This window comes from Bufo bufo, chromosome 2 (assembly GCF_905171765.1).
Source record: "Bufo bufo chromosome 2, aBufBuf1.1, whole genome shotgun sequence".
Lineage (NCBI taxonomy): Eukaryota > Metazoa > Chordata > Amphibia > Anura > Bufonidae > Bufo > Bufo bufo.
The window spans coordinates 440,901,873-440,921,451 of record NC_053390.1 but is presented as its reverse complement, the minus strand read 5'-3'; the positions used below and the strand labels follow the sequence as shown (position 1 = coordinate 440,921,451).

General features: G+C 45.3%; 1 protein-coding gene across 1 annotated transcript in view; it reads left to right on the top strand.

The window, feature by feature from the left end:
* Positions 1–768: 768 nt before the first annotated feature.
* Positions 769–19,579, top strand: part of INSR (insulin receptor) — a 155,585-nt gene continuing 136,774 nt past the window's right edge. The window contains exon 1 of the mRNA XM_040417483.1: positions 769–1,583. Coding sequence (XP_040273417.1) covers positions 1,457–1,583 — 127 coding nt within the window. The 5' untranslated portion in view covers positions 769–1,456. The remainder of the gene's footprint in view (positions 1,584–19,579) is intronic.

Genomic DNA, 19,579 nt, shown 5'->3' with positions numbered 1-19,579 from the left:
GGAAGTGATTTGAATATATATATATATATATCGCCATCATTGTACTGACCTGGAGAATGAAGAGCACAAGTCAGTTTTACCGCATAGTGAACACCGTAACCTGAGTAAAAAGTTTTTTTTTTTCCAAATTCCTCCCCATTTGGAATGTTTTTTCTTGATTCCCACTATATCCTAGGCCATATTAAATGGTGGCATTAGAAAGTATAACTTGTACCGCGAAAAACAAACCCTCGCACGGCTGTGTGAACGGAAAAAAAAGTTATGGCTCCGGGAAGGCAGGCAGGGAGCGAAAAAAACGCTAAATCGCTGCGTCAGGAAAGGGTTCAACATGAGACAAAAACAGGTTTTAAGTCACATTTATCAAACTGGTGTAAAGTAGAACTGGTTTAGTTGCCCATAGCAACCAATCAGATTCCTCATTTCATTTTCCAAAGGAGCTGTCCAAAATGAAAGGTGGAATCTGATTGGTTGCTATGGGCGACTGAGTCAGGTCTACTTTACACCAGTTTGATAAAAGACCCTGTGTTTTTTTGGTTTTGTTTTTTATTAAAAAATGAATTCGAGCTAAGGGTACTGAGGGGGGCACCATACCCGCTCTCTGTCATGTTTTTTTTCCCTCATGTCATGGCATCTCGCCACATTATCCGCCCGGGATAATCATTAGCTGCTTTGCTCTTCTGAAGAAACGTCTCCTCGCAGAAGAGCGCTGTGGGGAAGCTGAAGCCATTCCAGTGCTCCACGCCACATGTTCGGCCGGCTCCTCAGCTGACTAACAGCTCTTGTTTACTGGTTGGAAAGGAGGGGGGGCGAGAGACTTCGCAAGAACTAGTAATACATGTCTGGCTTCTGAGACAATTTGCTCGGCTCCAGCGCCTTTTTCTCCTGTTTTTGCCCGGTTCTGGCCGGGGCGAGGAGGGCAGTCTATCCACGCTGCCAGCCGCCCGGGAATAGGCATTTGTCGCCGTCTCCTCTGGGCTGGAGACCTTTTAGGCCGCAGCTCCCCATTCACACATGCATTTTGCAGCGGATTGTTGACGTTCTGGGGAGCCCCGGTGACTTTTCTCACACCCTCAGCTAAAGAAGACGAATACGTCATAAAACGCTTCATTTGTTTCCTGCTCCAGGAAGTTATTATTTTTCCGACGTGTTCTGGATCTGTAGATTTTTTTTGGGGGAGAAACAATCTATTATCCGGGAAGGAAATAAGAAAAAACAAAGTCCTTTATAAGCCGATCGGGGGCTCCATAGGAACACTATAGAGCGGAAGACGCCTGCGGTACCGTTCCGGGATCCGCTGTCACCGGAGACGGTATTTCCCTATCACTCGGTCCATCATGCTGCCACAACATGTGAGCTGTCACATTATAAAGTAGGGCAGATTACGGATCCGTTTCTTCGGGGGTCTATCATCGGACAAGAGGACCAGAATCTGCAGGACGCGGAGAGAAGGCTTGGCATGGGACAGGATGTGATGGGGGGTGTGGGGCACCCCAATAATAACCCCGCACGCAGATCCAGCTGCTCCGCTCTCTTGGCGTTGCTCGCCATCCTGGTGATTCTCTTCGGACAGAGCCATGGAAAAAGTGAGTACGGTGTGGAGGGGAGCGAGGTCATGGCGGAGTGGATGTAATGGCCGCTCGCTTTATCACACGTTCACTATGTGGATTTACGTCCAGGCCTAGCGGGTAACCGCAGACTGCCGCCTCGCATACGACGCTTGGCCGTAGTATAGGCGACAGCAGGCGGCGTGGCCAAACTCGAGGCTGCTTAGTGGCGCCCAGGGGTAGGCCGCGCTGCTGGTAAACAGCGGGGGAGGGGTCGGGGCCTGCTGCGGGGGACGCCGCCTCCTTCTACCCGACAGGCGGTTTACTAGAAGAAACGCAGACGCATCCGCATGTTTACTCTGCAGGCCGCGTTAATGATTAGGTGGCAGTAATGGAGGGGGTGGCTGTCAATGAGAGGGCGTCTGTGGAAGATGTCAAAGCGTTCAGGGGAGTGAAGGAGCTGCCATGTGGGGCATGGAGTGTAAACCGGAGGCTGCCCAAGCCTTTACGCTTGTACGTGAACCTTGCACTAATGGCTCGCTTGTACGTGAACCTTGCACTAATGGCTCGCTTGTACGTGAACCTTGCACTAATGGCTCGCTTGTACGTAAACCTTACACTAATGGCTCGCTTGTACGTGAACCTTGCACTAATGGCTCGCTTGTACGTAAACCTTACACTAATGGCGCGCTTGTACGTGAACCTTACACTAATGGCACGCTTGTACGTGAACCTTACGCTAATGGCTCGCTTGTACGTGAACCTTACGCTAATGGCTCGCTTGTACGTGAACCTTACGCTAATGGCTCGCTTGTACGTGAACCTTACGCTAATGGCTCGCTTGTACGTGAACCTTACGCTAATGGCTCGCTTGTACGTGAACCTTACGCTAATGGCTCGCTTGTACGTGAACCTTGCGCTAATGGCTCGCTTGTACGTGAACCTTGCGCTAATGGCGCGCTTGTACGTGAACCTTACGCTAATGGCGCGCTTGTACGTGAACCTTACGCTAATGGCGCGCTTGTACGTGAACCTTATGCTTATGGCGACCACTGGTTTACTCTAATGCGTGAACCTTACGCTAATGGCGCGCTTGTACGTGAACCTTGCACTAATGTCGACCACTGGTCTACGCTCGTGCGTGAACCTTGCACTAATGGCGACCACTTTTTAGCGCTCGTGCCCCATAGGACATACGCTATAGAGCTCTGCATTCAGAGGGTGTGCGGCTCAGGCTACTTTCACACTAGCGTTCGGAGCGGATCCGTCTGATGTTTCATCAGACGGATCCGCTCCGATAATGCAGACGTTTGCATCCGTTCAGAACGGATCCGTCTGCATTATTACTTAGGCTACTTTCACACTAGCGTTCGGAGCGGATCCGTCTGATGTTTCATCAGACGGATCCGCTCCGATAATGCAGACGTTCGTATCCGTTCAGAACGGATGCGTCTGCATTAAAACGTAGAAAATTTTCTAAGTGTGAAAGTTGTCTGAGCGGATCCGTTCAGACTTTACATTGAAAGTCAATGGGGAACGGATCCGCTTGAAGATTGAGCCATATAGTGTCATCTTCAAGCGGATCCGTCCCCATTGACTTACATTATAAGTCTGGACGGATCCGCTCGCCTCCGCACGGCCAGGCGGACACCCGAACGCTGCAAGCAGCGTTCAGGTGTCCGCTCACTGAGCGGAGCGGAGCGGAGGCTGAGCGCTGGCAGGCGGATGCATTCTCAGTGGATCCGCCTCCACTGAAAATGCATTGGGGCCAGACGGATGCGTTCGGGGCCGCTCGTGAGCCCCTTCAAACGGTGCGCACGAGCGGACACCCGAACGCTAGTGTGAAAGTAGCCTCAGTAATACAGATGTTTGCCACGTGCATGAACCCTATAGGGCAGGGATGGCCAACCTGCGGCTCTCCGCTTTGTCTGGTTTTGTTTTTTTCAGTTTTTTTTCGAATGAGAAATCCACATTGTAATTTTATATGTTGCCGATTTTTCTGCGCGCAAGGTGAAGTGGAGGCGACATGCCCCTTCTTGTTGAGGCTGCTGCATGTGTTAGGCCTACTGAACGGGGTTAGTCCACAGCGCCGCAAAGCCTCATGCACAAGACCGTACATATTCTTTTGCAATCTACAAAATACGGATGGATACCTTCCACATTGCCTCTGCAGGTTTTGTGGACCCATTGACTTCAACATGTCGGTGGTCCGCGTTTTGTGGCTATGCATAGAACATGTTCTATCCTTTTGCCGAAAGAACGCCGATCATCCGTGTGCTTTCCGCATCAATAAATCAGTTGCTCAAGAAGATGGAAAAGGTCCGCAAAATGCAGACCATGGATCCGTTGAAGACAATAGGTCCTCAAACCAACTGCATCAGTGTCTTGTGGACCTAAAAATGGAGACTGTTGTGTGCATGAGGCCCGGCGCAGATTCTGTCTGATGCTAGGTCTACACAACGACATTTGTCGCACCAATGACACGTGACCATTTTTATAATGGTACTCTATGGTGCCGCACTGCAACATTCCAGATGGATTTTTCTGCGACTGTCTCGTCACAGAATGTCGCATGTTGCAGTCCGACACCATAGACTGCCATTATAAAAATTGTCATCGTGTTACTCAGCAAGGGGTCGGTAATCTGTCTGTGTGTTTATCATGAAGAAATGTGAGAAAAGGTGCGTTAACCACGTAATTTCACCACAGGAATTACCCCCTCCTTGTGTGTGACAATTTTTAAAACTGATGCCCCCCGGACTTCAGAAAATCCCACTGTAGTGACTGGTATTCCTGCCCCGCAAACAGCGCCAACATAAAGACGGCAGATATCTGTGCAGATGATTTCCCAACGTGGCGATAAGTTATTTCACCACATTGTCATATGAGACCCGTGTTACTGAGGCAATCGTTTCTTCATTGCCTTAAACCGTGGTGTAGCTAGTAAAAACGGAGGCTGCGGTGTGCCAAGGGGACAGGCTGAAGCCGGCCGTGCACATGACCCCGTCCCAGTACACATGCATGTTTGGCTCAGCTGGGCATGCACGTGCTCACAGTGGGGAAAGGGGAGTGGGCAGCTGCCAGGCACCTCTGGAGGGGGTTTGTGTTAACATCTAACATGCCTGATCCTCTGCCCCCTCTCCCAACATCAAGAGAGTGTCGGGCAGTCTTGGTTTAGGCTAGCACTCCTCTTAAGGGTGCCTGCTTACGATGCAGTTTTGTGTGCAGAAAATCCACACATAAATTCACACTATTTATTACTATTTACTATTTTTATATTTACATTTTATTTTTTTTTCTGTGCGGATTTGATGCTAATTTTCTGCAGATCTCACTTTTCCATTGAAAAGGGTGAAATGCAACAACAATTGACGCAGCGGATTCTAAAATTCTCACAGCAGCTTAATTCCTGCACCTAAGGCCTCATGCACACAAACATTTTTTTCAGTGTCCGTTCCGTGTTTTTTTTTTTTTCACTTCACTTCAATGGGTCCACACAAAAAAAATGTTCAGTTTCTGCATGTCCATTCTGCAAAATGGACATTGTGGACAAAGATAGGACCGTTCTATTAAAGGGGTTGTCTTATCACAGACAATGGGGGCATATCGCTAGGATAATCCCCCCCCCCCCCCCCCCCCTATTGTTTTATAGATGTGGGTCCCACTGCTGGGACCCACACCTATATAGAAAACGGAGCACTGAAAGTGAAGGAGGGCGCACTGCGCATGCGCAGCCGCTTTCCATTCATTTTCTATGGGGCCATCGAAAATAGCCGAGCCCTGGCTCGGCTATTTCCGTCGGGCCCATAGAAGTGAATGGGAGCGGTGTCCAGTCATTCACGGTGCGTCCTATTCACTTATATGGGGAGCCGGCTTGGTGGTGGCCAGACCGGAGTCCTCCAGCCACCACCTTGCGAGGCTCCATTCTCGATATAGGTGCGGGTCCCAGCAGTGGGACCCGCTCCAATAAGACAATGGAGGCATATCCTAGCTATATGCCCCCATTGTCTATGATGAGACAACCCCTTTAAGGGCCAACTGTTCCGTTCCGCAAAATACGGAATGCACATGGACGTCATCCATATTTTTTTGCAGACCGCAACATACATACGGTCGTGTGCATGAGCCCTAAGGGAAAAAAAGACATTTTAGTAAGCATATTGCATTAGAATTATGGCATAAAATGTGCCAAAAAGAATGGTGTTTTGATGTGCACCAAATCTATCAACTGTTTTCTCCACAATTTTCACCATAAAGAATGCATCACGCCAGAAGTGAGTTATAAATGTGAAAGTGGGCGTGGCTATCAAATTGGCGCACATTACGCCTCATTTATCGTCCTCTTAATGGCAGAAATTGTTCAAATTTTTGCGGACAATTAACCAGCTTATGTGGTGGTGTTTTGTGTAAAAGGCAGTTATGGCAGAAAGATGTGACTTTTTTGTCATAAAGTCGTATTTATAAAAAAAATAAACTTATCATGGGAACAAGTGATAGGCAAGTAATAAAACAGGACGATATAAATGAGCTAAACAACTGGGTTTTGTCCGGAAATTTACATTCAACAGAAACAAAAAACGTCCCGAGTCTGAGACAAAAGTTGCAATTTACCACAGGAAATGTCGCAAATATGCTTCAAAGGTCGCATCTATCTTTCAAAAGTCGCAAGGGTGGTCTGGCAGTTTTAAAAAGTCGCATTTTTAGTGCTATTGGTGTTTAAAATGTTGCAAATTGAGAGAAATAGGCAGATAATCAAGTTTATATTTTAAAAAGTCACATTTTAAAAGTGGCGAGCGCCTTTTGATATGAAGTGAAACAAATCACCACTTTTGATTTGTAATGTTAGTGTTTTTTGGCACAAGTTAAGTGTACTTTCACACTAGCGTTCTTCTTTTCCGGCGCTGAGTTCCGTCCTAGAGGCTCTATACCGGAAAATAACTGATCAGTTTTATCCTAATGCATTCTGAATGGAGAGCAATCCGTTCAGGATGTCTTCAGTTCAGTCACTGAATGGCGTTTTGGATGGAGGAGATACCGCAGCATGCTGTGGTATTATGTCCGTCCAAAATTCCGGATAAGTTGCCGGAATGCCGTATACGGCATTAATTTATATTGCAATGTATTAGTGCCGGATCCAGCATTAAAAATACCGTAATGCCGGATCCATCCTTCTGGTCTGCGCATGAAAAAATTATATACCGGATCCGTTTCTCCGCAGAGACGGATCCGTTCTTGCAATGCATTTGTAAGACTGTTCCGCATCAGTCTACAAATGCTGTCCGTTTGCATGCAGATTGCCGGAACGGAACTGCTTGCCGGATCACTCTGCCACAAGTGGGAAAGTAGCCTAAGCCATTATTGATAAATGCCCCCCAGTGATTTTTTTTTTAAGGGAGGTAACCTGAGAAATGTTATTGGGCCTGCCATTTGTGACAATAGATGTAGTCTGTAGCGCTGCAGACTTTAGGGTAGTGCTTCATGAGGACACTGGTCGAGGCCAGGATCGCAGGGGCATCACAGTGCATCGCTTGTTACATAGAAATGAATGGCATCACAGCGCATCTGCAACCCCTGAATCACAAAAAAACACATCTGCTGGATTTTTAGCAATTCAGGGGGGGCAGTTGACTCTTGCTGCTACCCCAATTATTTCTATAGGATCACCAGTGTGAGCGTGATCCTCCGTTTTGGACATGCTTGTCTTGCAGGATCTAATGATTTATAAGGCTATGTGTCTCTGCATGACCTTGCTTCTACAGGATCATACTGTCATAAAGCTGTCAGTATGACTCTGTAGCAATAAGGTCAAGCAGAGGCACACAGCCTTCTAAATCATTATATTCTGCAAGACAAGCCGTGTCCAAAACGGAGGATCACGCTCACACATGGAGCATGGTTCCCGCAAAGGACTCGCTCATGTGCAGCAGCTCTTAAAGGGGTTTTCTGGGATTCTAATATTGATGACCTCTCCTCAGGCTAGTTATCAATATTAGATCAGCGGGGACCTGTCAGAGCGCGGCCTTTTTTTAAATCGCCTGATCGGCGGTGGTGCCAGGTGTCGGACCCCCACTGATCTGATATTGATGACTATCCTGAGGATAGGTCATCAATCTTAGGCTTTTCTTATCTGTAAATGCATGCGTGATGTTTCTTCTAGATCGACATACCAGGAGCACATTCAGTTGTTACTAGCTCAGTTCCTAATATAAGGGTAGGGCCGCTACATGTGATATTTGAAACATTGCTGTCACCTGACATATTGTCACTGTCAACTGCTGTGGTGACCTATCACTGGGCTACATGACAGCCTTTGCCATAGCACTGAGCAGAACTTTGAATAGGACCCCAGTAAGTAATGGGAGCCGCCGACATTGCTGGTGTGATGCCATGTGTAGGGTTAAATGCACCACTAAGAAGAATGATTTATATGTACAGAGTCAATGGAACACAAAGCGGACTACAGCGAATACGGAATATCTATGGGAAGTACATCGTAAGCATATATGCTGTCATAGATACTGTTATTTCCTGATGGAACCAGACAAGCATTTAATTGAAAATGATACACAACCCATAACCAATTCTGAGGATAACAAAATGCATCTAGTTGAATTATGTGAAAAAAAAAAAAAAGGTTTTGGACACCTTGGGGGTAGTTTTTAGCTCACAATCATTTTATTTCAGTTGGTTTTTATAAAAATTGTCACCAGTTCTTCTGCAGCTTTCAGTTCCATTGTATTCACAGACTAGCTGGAAGCTCAATCTGTAGCACCCTTTTCTGTGCTTTCCCAACAGCTTCTAAACACCTGTAGCTAAAGCCTTTGCTAAGAATTTAGCTTAACCTCTTGCCTATTGCTGCGCGACGTTATATGTCGTGACGGTAGGCTCTTATCTGTAACCCAACCTATAAAAGCGCCGGCTTACATCGTGAGCTGCTGGCGCCCCGTGGACCTGCAGATCGATGTGATCACGCTGTCATTAGACCAGCAGAAACGGTCTGGCTGCATGGCATCCTTGTAGCACTTTGCTACTAAGATCCATCTCCGTGTACAATGTAAGGCCGAGTTCACACAAACGTGTGTGACCCGTGCCCGTGCTGCGGCCCGCAAATTGCGGGCCGCAATGCACGATCGCCGGCCGTGGGTCAGCCACATCGGATCGCGGACCCATTCACTTTAATGGGTCCGCGATCCGCCCGTTCCGCAAAAAGATGGGACCTGTTCTATCTTTTTGTGGAACGGAAGTACGGGACGCAACCCTGCGTAAGCACTCCGTAGTGCTTCCGAGGGGTCCCGTTCCGTGCGGCCGTTCCGCAATTCCGTAATTGCGGATCCATTGAAGTGAATGGGTCCGCATCCGTGATGCGGAATGCACACGGGACTGTGGCCATGTATTGCGACCCGCAATACGGCCACGTATCACACACGTTTGTGTGAACTAGGCCTAAAAGCTGACAGGGAGTGCTCTTCTAGCTGACTGTAAAATTAACTGTGAGCCTGCAGGCTGTGAATCAACTCCTTCCTACCCTGACTGTGATAGAAGGGGTTAAGTCACTTTTTAAAATAAATAAGAAAAATCATAAGTGAAACAGACCATACAAAAATTATAAAGTTATAGCAATAGTTACTAGTATTAGCAATAGTATAGCAGACTATGTACACACACATATTACCCCCCCCCCTTTTTTTTGTTCATAAAAAAAAAATATTTTAGTTTAAGTAATAGTATAGTGGAATGTGTGTATACAATATATAAACGTACACTTTTTTTTCCCCTTTTTGCTTTCTTGAAATGTAAAAATCTTATTTGTTTTATTTGTCTAAAATATACAAATGCAGTTTTTTCTTTTTATTTCTTTAAAAAAAAAAGAAGGTTCTAATCAAAAAAAGCCAACCGCTTAAAATGTCCAAAATTCCCCAAGACTAATATTTTAGGGGGACAACATAAAAACGTCATTTTAAAGGAGCTTATAATGTTTTAACAGTGCCCTAGACCCAGCAATAAAAAAAAAAATTGTCCGCCAAAATGCGCTCCAGTCGTTTTGAAGTCTTGCGGCGGGCCTACCATGTAGATAAATTATACAAATAGTGTCCATTTTCACAGTACATACGTACGTTAATGATCTTGAAACCTTTTGTAACCGAAAAAAAAAATCAGTCTGACATCAAGGAGGCGGTCCTATCGGTGACTGACTGCTATCTCTGTATACACAGTCATAGAAGGAAGGCTGTCAGTCAAGGAGGCGTTCCTATCAAAGCCCAGAAAGGGCAGGAATTTAAAGAAGGAAATTAAAAGTTTTACTGAATCTTTTCACATAAAACTATGTATCATTCTGCTCCGCTGGCATATTCCCTTTAAATGAGTGTTTGAGCTGCCAGGAGTTCAGAGAAGAGTGCTACAGATCCAGCCGACGGAGCGGCTTTGGTGTGAAGCAGAGAGTCTGCAAATGCACTGAAACTGAAAGCTGTAGAAAAACTGTTGAAAATGTTTTATAAAGACTAATTGGAAAAATTATTTAAGCCCAAAATAAGTCCTGCATTCAGGATTTTTTTTTGTCTGGCCGAAAGCCAGTATCTCTGCCAGAAAGCATCCTGATTCTTTTATTTTAGTCGATGGGGATTCGGCGGTGTACGTCCCTATCCATCTATGCCAGATATGGTGAACTCTGGCAAACTGTTCCTCTGCTGGACTTCACAATGGAGATGTGAATGTAGCCCCTATGTACTGCTATGCTCTTTTTATTTAATTTTTTATTTTTTTTGGTATGGGAAATGGTGGTGGCTAAGGACAAAAAAATAAACTTGTTTTTCAGACCTCTTTGTTTAGCTTCATGTCATATCAGTCTGGTAGAATGAGCCAGTAAGCAATGACTCCTGTTTGCACTGGGCTGATGTGCTGAAGCCATTTAGTAGTGCCACAGTGGCCACTCAGTAGATGATTTGAAATAGATTAGAAGGCACCTTGTTTCATTACAAACCTCCCCATGGCCCACTCATCCCTGGATCCTCTTGCTCCATTCATAATTAAGGGTACTTTCACACTAGCGTTTTTCTTTTCCGGCGCTGAGTTCTGTCCTAGGGGCTCAAATCCGGAAAAGAACTGATCAGTTTTATCCCAATGCATTCTGAATGGAGAGTAAGGCCTCTTTCACACTTGCGTTGTTGGGATCCGGCATGCACTTCCGTTGCCGGAGGTGCCTGCCGGATCTGGAAAAACGCAAGTGTACTGAAAGCATTTGAAGACGGAACCGTCTTCCAAATGCTTTCAGTGTTACTATGGCACCCAGGACGCTATTAAAGTCCTGGTTGCCATAGTAGGAGCGGGGAGCGGGGGAGCGGTATACTTACAGTCCGTGCGGCTTCCGGGGCGCTCCAGAATGACGTCAGAGCGCCCCATGCGCATGGATGACGTGATCCATGCGATCACGTGATCCATGCGCTTGGGGCGCCCTGACGTCACTCTGGAGCGCCCCGGGAGCCGCACGGACGGTAAGTACACTGCTCCCCCGCTCCCCGCTACACTTACCATGGCTGTCAGGACTTTAGCGTCCCGGCAGCCATGGTAACCACTCTGAAAAAGCTAAATGTCGGCTCCGGCAATGCGCCGAAACGACGTTTAGCTTAAGGCCGGATCCGGATCAATGCCTTTCAATGGGCATTAATTCCGGATCCGGCCTTGCGGCAAGTGTTCCGGATTTTTGGCCGGAGCAAAAAGCGCAGCATGCTGCGGTATTTTCTCCGGCCAACAAACGTTCCGTACCGGAACTGAAGACATCCTGATGCATCCTGAACGGATTACTCTCCATTCAGAATGCATTAGGATAATCCTGATCAGGATTCTTCCGGCATAGAGCCCCGACGACGGAACTCTATGCCGGAAGACAATAACGCAGGTGTGAAAGAGCCCTTAGGCTACTTTCACACTTGCGTTGTTCTTTTCCGGCATAGAGTTCCGTCACAGGGGCTCTATACCGGAAAAGAACTGATCAGGTATGTCCCCATGCATTCTGAATGGAGAGTAATCCGTTCAGTTTGCATCAGGACGTCTTCAGTTCAGTCGTTTTGACTGATCAGGCAAAAGAGAAAACCGTAGCATGCTACGGTTTTATCTCCGGCTAAAAAAACTGAAGACTTGCCTGAATGCCGGATCAGGCATTTTTTCCCATAGGAATGTATTAGTGCCGGATCCGGCATTCAGAATACCGGAATGCCGGATCCGTCCTTCCGGTATGCGCATGCGCAGACTGAAAAAAAGGTGAAAAAATAAATGCCGGATCCGTTTTTGCCAGATGACACCGGAAAGACGGATCCAGCATTTCAATGCATTTTTTCGACTGATCAGGCATTTTTAAGACTGATCAGGATCCTGATCAGTCTTACTAATGCCATCAGTTAGCATACATTTTGCCTGATCCGGCAGGCAGTTCCGGCGACGGAACTGCTTGCCGGATCTCTCTGCCGCAAGTGTGAAAGTAGCCTAATCCGTTCAGGATGTCTTCAGTTCAGTCTTTTTGACTGATCAGGCTTTTCAGAAAACCGTAGCATGTTGTATTTTTACCTCCGGCCAAAAATCCAGAACACTTTGACTGAACGCCGGATCCGGCCTTTTTCCCATTGACTTGCATTAACGCCGTGTGTTCTGTCAAACCGGATCCGGCTTTTGCATGTTAAACCCGAAAAATTAGAAAAATAAGTAAAAGTCCATAAATGGCAGATCCGTTTTTTCCAATGCATTTTTTCATTGTTTTTCTGGATTCGGCGGGCAGTTCCAGTGTCGGAATTGAACGCCGGATTCAAGCAACGCTAGTGTGAAAGTAGCCTAATACTTGTGTGTGTGTGTATGTATGTACCTATCTCTGGGGTACATCTGAAGTCGATTCGCAGAAAACTTCATTGTAATACTGTACGGAGTTCCCACTCCGTACAGTATTAGGCTACTTTCACACCTGCGTTTAGGTGTGGATCCGTCTGGTATCAGCACCTATAATGCAAATGCTTGTATCCGTTCAGAACGGATCCGTTTGCATTACCATTGTTCATGATAATGCAAACGGATCCGTTTTGACTTGCATTGAAAGTCAATGGGAGGCGGATCCGTTTTCAATTGCACCATATTGTGTCAGTAAAAATGGATCCGTCCCCATTGACTTAGGCCTAGTTCACACGAACATTTTTTTTGCGGGTGTACGGGCCGTTTTTTTTGTGTTCCGTATACGGAACCATTCATTTCAATGGTTCCGCAAAAAAAACGGAATGTGTTCCGTATGCATTCCGTTTCCGTATTTCCGTTTTTCCGTTCCGTTGAAAGATAGAACATGTCCTATATTTGGCCGCAAATCACGATCCGTGGCTCCATTAAAGTCAATGGGTCCGCAAAAAAAACGGAACACATACGGAAATGCATCCGTATGTCTTCCGTATCCGTTCTGTTTTTTCTGAACCATCTATTGAAAATGTTATGCCCAGCCCAATTTTTTCTATGTAATTACTGTATACTGTATATGCCATACGGAAAAACGGAAAGGAAACGGAAACACAACGGAACTCAAAAACGGAACAACGGATCCGTGAAAAACGGACCGCAAAAAACTATAAAAGCCATACGTTCGTGTGAACTTGGCCTTACATTGTAAGTCAGGACGGATCCATTTGGCTCAGTTTCGTCAGACGGACCTCAAAATGCTGCAAGCAGCGTTTTGGTGTCCGCCTCCAGAGCGGAATGGAGGCTGAACGGAGGCAAACTGATGCATTCTGAACGGATCGTTATCCGTTCAGAATGCATTGGGGCTGAACTGATCTGTTTTGGGCCGTTTGTGAGAGCCTAAACGGATCTCACAGGCGGATCCAGAAATGGCAGTGTGAAAGTAGCCTTAGGCGTCTTGCACACGACCGTATGTAATATGCGGTCTGCAAAAAATATGGATGACATGAGTGTGCATTCTGTATCTGGCCCCTAATAGACCAGTCCTATACTTGTCCGTAATGCGGAATGGACATACGGAAACTGAACGCACACAGAGTAACTTCCGTTTTTTTTGTGGAACCATTGAAATGAATAGTTCCGCATACAGTCCGCAAAAAAAACCCCGGAACGGACACCAAAAGAAAATACATTTGTGTGCAAGAGGCCTAAGGGTCCATTCACACGTTCGCAAGTGTTTTGCGCACCGCACATGGCCGGAACTTTAAATAGAAATGCCTTTTCTTGTCCGTGTCTGCGGACAAGAATAGGACATGTTCTATTTTTTTGCAGAACGGAAGTGCGGATGCTGTCCGCATCTTTTGCGGCACCATTTTGCAGACGTGTGAATGGACCCTTAGAATCTATTGGCACCGATGAGCCGAAGTTATTACTTGGCGTAGTCACGCAAGACTTTGTGTAATAACTTTGTGAATTAATTATTACTGTAAAAAAAACTTGGAACCGAACTCTGGTTTGGTTCCAAGGTACCACTAGGAACTGAACCCTAGTTCGGTACCAAGGTTTTTTGCAGTAATAATTAATTCACAAAGTTATTACACGAAGTCTCACGCGACTTCGTGAAGTAATAACTTCGGCTCATTGGAGTCAATACATTCTAATACTCTATGGAGCGGGAACTCCGTACAGTATAATTAAGTTTTTTGCGAAACAACTTCAGATGTACCATCCAAAGTTGATTCGCTCATCCCTATTGATGACCTATCAGTTTGGTGAAGGTCTGACAAACAGCACTCCTACTGATTAGCTGTTTCGGGCAGCCACCAGATAATATACGGTTGACAGAGCATTGCCAGGGTACTGCAGCTCAGCTTCCCATTCAAGTAAATGGGAGCGGATCTAGGCTATGCCTGAACGGCTCCCCCGAGCAGCGATCTGGGGAGCTGTTAATTAACTGTAGTAGCCTCGATTCCTCTGAAGGATCCAGGGGTTCCATGACAACAGTTCCAAAGAACATAATGAAACTTTTATAGGCTGCAATGGTAATTTCATGGGATATAAAAAAAAAAAAAGTTTTTTATATATATATTTACTGCATAGGAAACACTGTACATGGTCCCATTAGAAAGAGCCCTCTTACAGCTATGTGAACAGAAGTCTTAAAATGTGATGGCCCCAGGAAGGCAAGGAGTGAAAAACGAAAATCCTCTGGTCAGGGAAGGGTTCATTTAACAAGAGGAACATACCCAAAAACAAGTAAAGTTCAACACCGTTTGAAGTCCAAAGTTCTTCTGCTCCCTGCTGTCAACAAACAGCAGGAAAATGCACATTCACTGTGCTGTTAAGAGGGAGGGGGAAAAAAACTTGGTAAAATATTAAAAAAAGAAAAAAGATTAACTTCATATCTGCATTTGGGGTCATGCTGTTTTTGCATTAACAGATTAAGGCAAAGTATCAATTAATTCCCTTTGATTTATGACCCCATGTGGTTTAATGTTTTAGTTTGAGTTGTCCGAAAATTGGACTCCTGCAAAGGAGTTTGTGTGTGTGTGTCAACTTCCCCCTGGAGGAACGCAGCAGAAAAGCCTCTGGAGTGACTTGTATAGTGATAAGCTTTCTCACATTTTTGCCGTCAGTATGCTTTGGTTATAGGATCAATGACTTACTGATATTTCAGTCCGCGCAGGATTGTCAGCAATAACCAGTCTAAGGGTCCATTCACACGTCCGTAAGTGTTTTGCGGATCCGCAAAACACGGACACCGGCAATGTGCATTCCGCAATTGCGGACAAGAATAGGACATGTTCTATTTTTTGGGCGGAAACCGAAGCACGGATGCGGAAGTGCGGATCCGCAGATGCGGACAGCACATTCCGGCCCCATTGAAAATGAATGGGTCTGCACCCGTTTTGCAAAATTGCGGAGCGGACATGTGAATGGACCCTAAAGGTGGCCATAGGCATTAGATAGAAGTGGCTTGCTGCTTGAACAACGTTCCTTTCACAGACACAACCATTCACATCTTAGTCCACATTGGCCTTACACATTCAGTGAAACCGGGCGATGGACGGGCAAGAGCTTTCTAGGAATGTTCTTTTACCCTGGGTTCACACCTGAGCGTTCTGAAAGGAGCGCTCTGTATGCGCGATTGTACGGGCGCTTACAAGCGTGCATACAGAGACAAGCGAACGCCCATTGTCGCGCGTTCCCGAAAGTCTATGTACGGGAACGCGCGACAAAACGCCCCAAAGAAGCTCAAGTACTTGTTTGAGCGTCGGGCGTTTTACAGCGCGTAGGAACGCGCTGTAAAACGCTCAGGTGTGAACTTAGGCTGGGTTCACACTTGAGCGTTTTACAGCGCGTTCAAACGCGCTGTAAAACGCTCAACACATGAAAACCAATGCTTCCCTATGGCCCTGGTTCTCACTTGAGCGTTTTACAGCGCTGAAAAACGCGCTGTAAAACGCCCTACGCTCAAACAAGTACTTGAGCTTCTTTGGGGCGTTTTGACGCGCGTTTGTGGCCATAGGACATTGCAGTCAATCACTCAAACGCGCGTTTACTATTGCAAAAAACGCGCGTCAAAAACGCGCGTTAAACGCGCATATCAAAGACGCTCAGGTCTGAACCCAGCCTTAGGGTTAAAGAAAGAGCTTTCCTCCAGATGTAAACCTTAAACATGGCTTATTTTCAAAATCTAATGGTCTGTCATCTGTCGGCTAAAGCAACATCTTCTCTTAAACTTCATCAGTTCTGATCAGCTTTGCACTAATATGTAGGCCACCTTTACTGTAGGTAGAGCATTGCTATTTGTTGTTGGACCAGCATGATTAGTAACTTTCAATCAATGACTAGTTAGTAAAAGGAACCAGGCACGGCTCCATACGCTGTAGTGGTCATGCCTGGTTACGCCTGCTCCATCCTATACATGTAAATTGGATAGAGCTGCAGGATGTTATCCGTGTGCTGTCTGTGACCTTGCTGCAAATGATAAAATATTTCTTATTCTTGTCCTTTTTGCGAAGAATAGGTATTTTTACAGTGGGGCCTGCGAAAAGTGCATGAGGCACACAGACCGCATCCATATATTATTAATATGCGGTTTGCAGATTGCAAAACCATTACAGATGTGTGAATGTAGACTTAGGCCTCTTTTAGACGAGCGTGTCCTGTGCAGAAATCGCGCTCTGTGTGTGTTAGATTTCCCATTACGGATACTACCCGTTTCACAGGAGTGCACTGCATTATAATGATTTAAAATACTGTGTGTCTCTGCCTTACCTTACAGCCTCATGCACAAAACTGTGACGTGGTTTGCGGTCTGCAAATTGCGGATCCTCAAAACATGGATGCCGCCCATGTGCGTTACGCAATTTGTGCAACAGAACGGGCGCCTATAATAAAAACGCCTATTATTGTCCAAGAATAGGACATGTTCGTTTTTTTTTTTTGGCGGGCCAACTGATGCGGACAGCACACAGTGCTGTCCGCATCTTTTGTGGCCCCATTGAAGTGAATGCATCTGCATCTGAGCCGCAAAAAATGCGGCTCGGATGTGGACCAAAACAACGTTCGTGTGCATGAGGCCTACTTCTTCTGAATTATACTGAAATAATGCTGTCTTGACATTCCCTTTAAGACTTGCTATACATTTTTGTCTGACTTTACATCACCTATTGGTTAATTTACTTAGCACCAACATTTTAAGCCATGACCATTTCTGCTAAACCTTCCTCTTTGTCAAGCAAGGCACAAAAAGTACTTAAAACTCATACATTTGGGGCAAGTATACCAGTTTTTGCTATAAATTTTGACAGAATTCTGGCACATTTAGGGCTGTTTCACACGAGCGAGTCCATTGCGGGAATCGCGCTCAGCAAGGTGGTTTTGATTTAAATCATAGTTTTCTACATAAAGACTAATTGTTGCTGGTATAATATGCAAGTAGATGAAGATTTTTAGAATAAGGCTACTTTCACACTGGCGTTTCTGGGTCCGCTTGTGAGATCCGTTTCAAGGCTTACAAGCGGCCCAAAAAAATCAGTTTAGCCCCAATGCATTCTGAATGGATAAGGATCCATTCACAGTGCATCAGTTTGCCTCCATTCTGCTCTGAGGCAGACACCAAAACGCTGCTTGCAGCGTATTGATGTCCGCCTGTCGATGCGGAGCCAAACGGATCCGTCCTGACTTACAATGTAAGTCAATGGGGACGGATCCGTCTTCACTGACACAATATGGTGCAATTGAAAACTGATCCGCCTCCCATTGACTTTCACTGTTAGTCAAAATGGATCCGTTTGCATTATCCTGAATAAAAAAAAAACAGATACAAGCGTTTGCATTATCGGTGCGGATCCGTCTGTGCAGATACAAGACGGATCCGCACCTAACGCAGGTGGCAAAGTAGCCAAACAACTTTTCATATTAGTTTGATTTAGGTTGATTCTGTATTCATAGGTTTGTAGGATTAAGGTATTTTTCTCCACTCTGTTCACGTTATAACATTTTTGCTGTGAAGAAGAGGCATGTGATCTCTGCTGAGTCAAATTCAGTTTTGAGAACTGCAAAAGTAAACCAAGCATCTGTGATAATATCTTGTAGGCAGAGGAACTGCCCAATAATCTTACAAAAACCTCTGGAAGAGCATGACATTGTGAATGGATTAATGGAATTTATTTCCGAAAAAAATTAAACATATACAGCCTTATTCTACATAATTAAAAAAAACTAATCTTTATTTCATGATGGAATAACCTTTGAATAGTAATATATTTTCCTCAAAAAGCATTTTATATTAAAAAAAAATCAGATTTAAATGAAAACTTTTATTTTTTATTTTTTTAAATCATTGATTTTTATCCACCCTGGCGCTCAGTGTGCGAGTGTGATCCTCCGCTCTGGACTTTCAGGAGCGCACGGCATTATCATGATTTATAATGCTGTGTGCCTCTGCATGGCCTTTTTTCCACAGAATCATAGTGACATAAAGCTGTCAGTATGATTCTGTAGAAATAAGGTCAAGCAGAGACACATAGCATTATAAATTACATGATTTTCCTATTGTATGACGTAAAGTCATGATTTTATTAAAGACACGGAGGCGAGTATTGCTATCTCTTTCTTTACTCAAAACTTATAGCAGCAAAGAAAAAAGCATCAATCAAACTGATAACCATGGCAACCAACTCCTCCCCACTGTGCCAGTATAATAGTCTCTGACTCTGCTAATTCCTCCTCTTTCTTTGGTGACGACCGAAGTCCAGAACTCTGAAGATTAGAACCAAACTCTCCAAACACGGAAACTGACATCCAACGGTAACAGCTCGATTCTTCAACGGAAGACAGAAGCTGGAAAGTCAAATACAATCTGCACCCAGAAGACAGCATATTCATCCTATGAAAGAAACAAAATAAAGGTAGAAAAAACGTCCCAATATCTCATCGTCATGAATGCATAGTAATGAACATACAGCCTATTCAAATGATAAAATCAAAGTATCATGGCAAATAAATAATGCATAACAGAGACAAACTCTTAGGGGGGGTCTACAAAATGGGAGGGGCAATACTCGCCTCCGTGTCTTTAATAAAATCATGACTTTACGTCATACAATAGGAAAATCATGTAATTTTATTACACGACACGGAGGCTCCTATTGCGAGTTTAAAGCTGACCTACAATGGAGGAAAACACGTGAACAGTAGGCCTGAAATAAAACTCACGGAATGTAGATACACGAGACCAATCTGCCATCTTCATAATATCTTCTAGACGCGCTCCAGCCAACGCCATAGAGGTCGCAGAGGCTCCTCTAGTGGAATGAGCAGTGAAAATCGCAGTATCCACACCTGCCAAAGTCATAACCCATTTCACCCAACGGGCCAATGTGACAGTGGAGACCGGACGGAAAGGACGTCTATATGATAGAAAAAGTTCCGGAGAAGAATTGGAGCGATGAGAGGCCACACGAGCCTCATATTCCTGAAGACACAACACCGGGCAAAGAGCCGGCGAATCTGGGAAACTGGGGTACGACACCGACCGAATATTGGTTTTGGTGCGACGCGAGATGTTGAACGTGACTCCCTCAGGAGTAAACGAACGAGCGTCA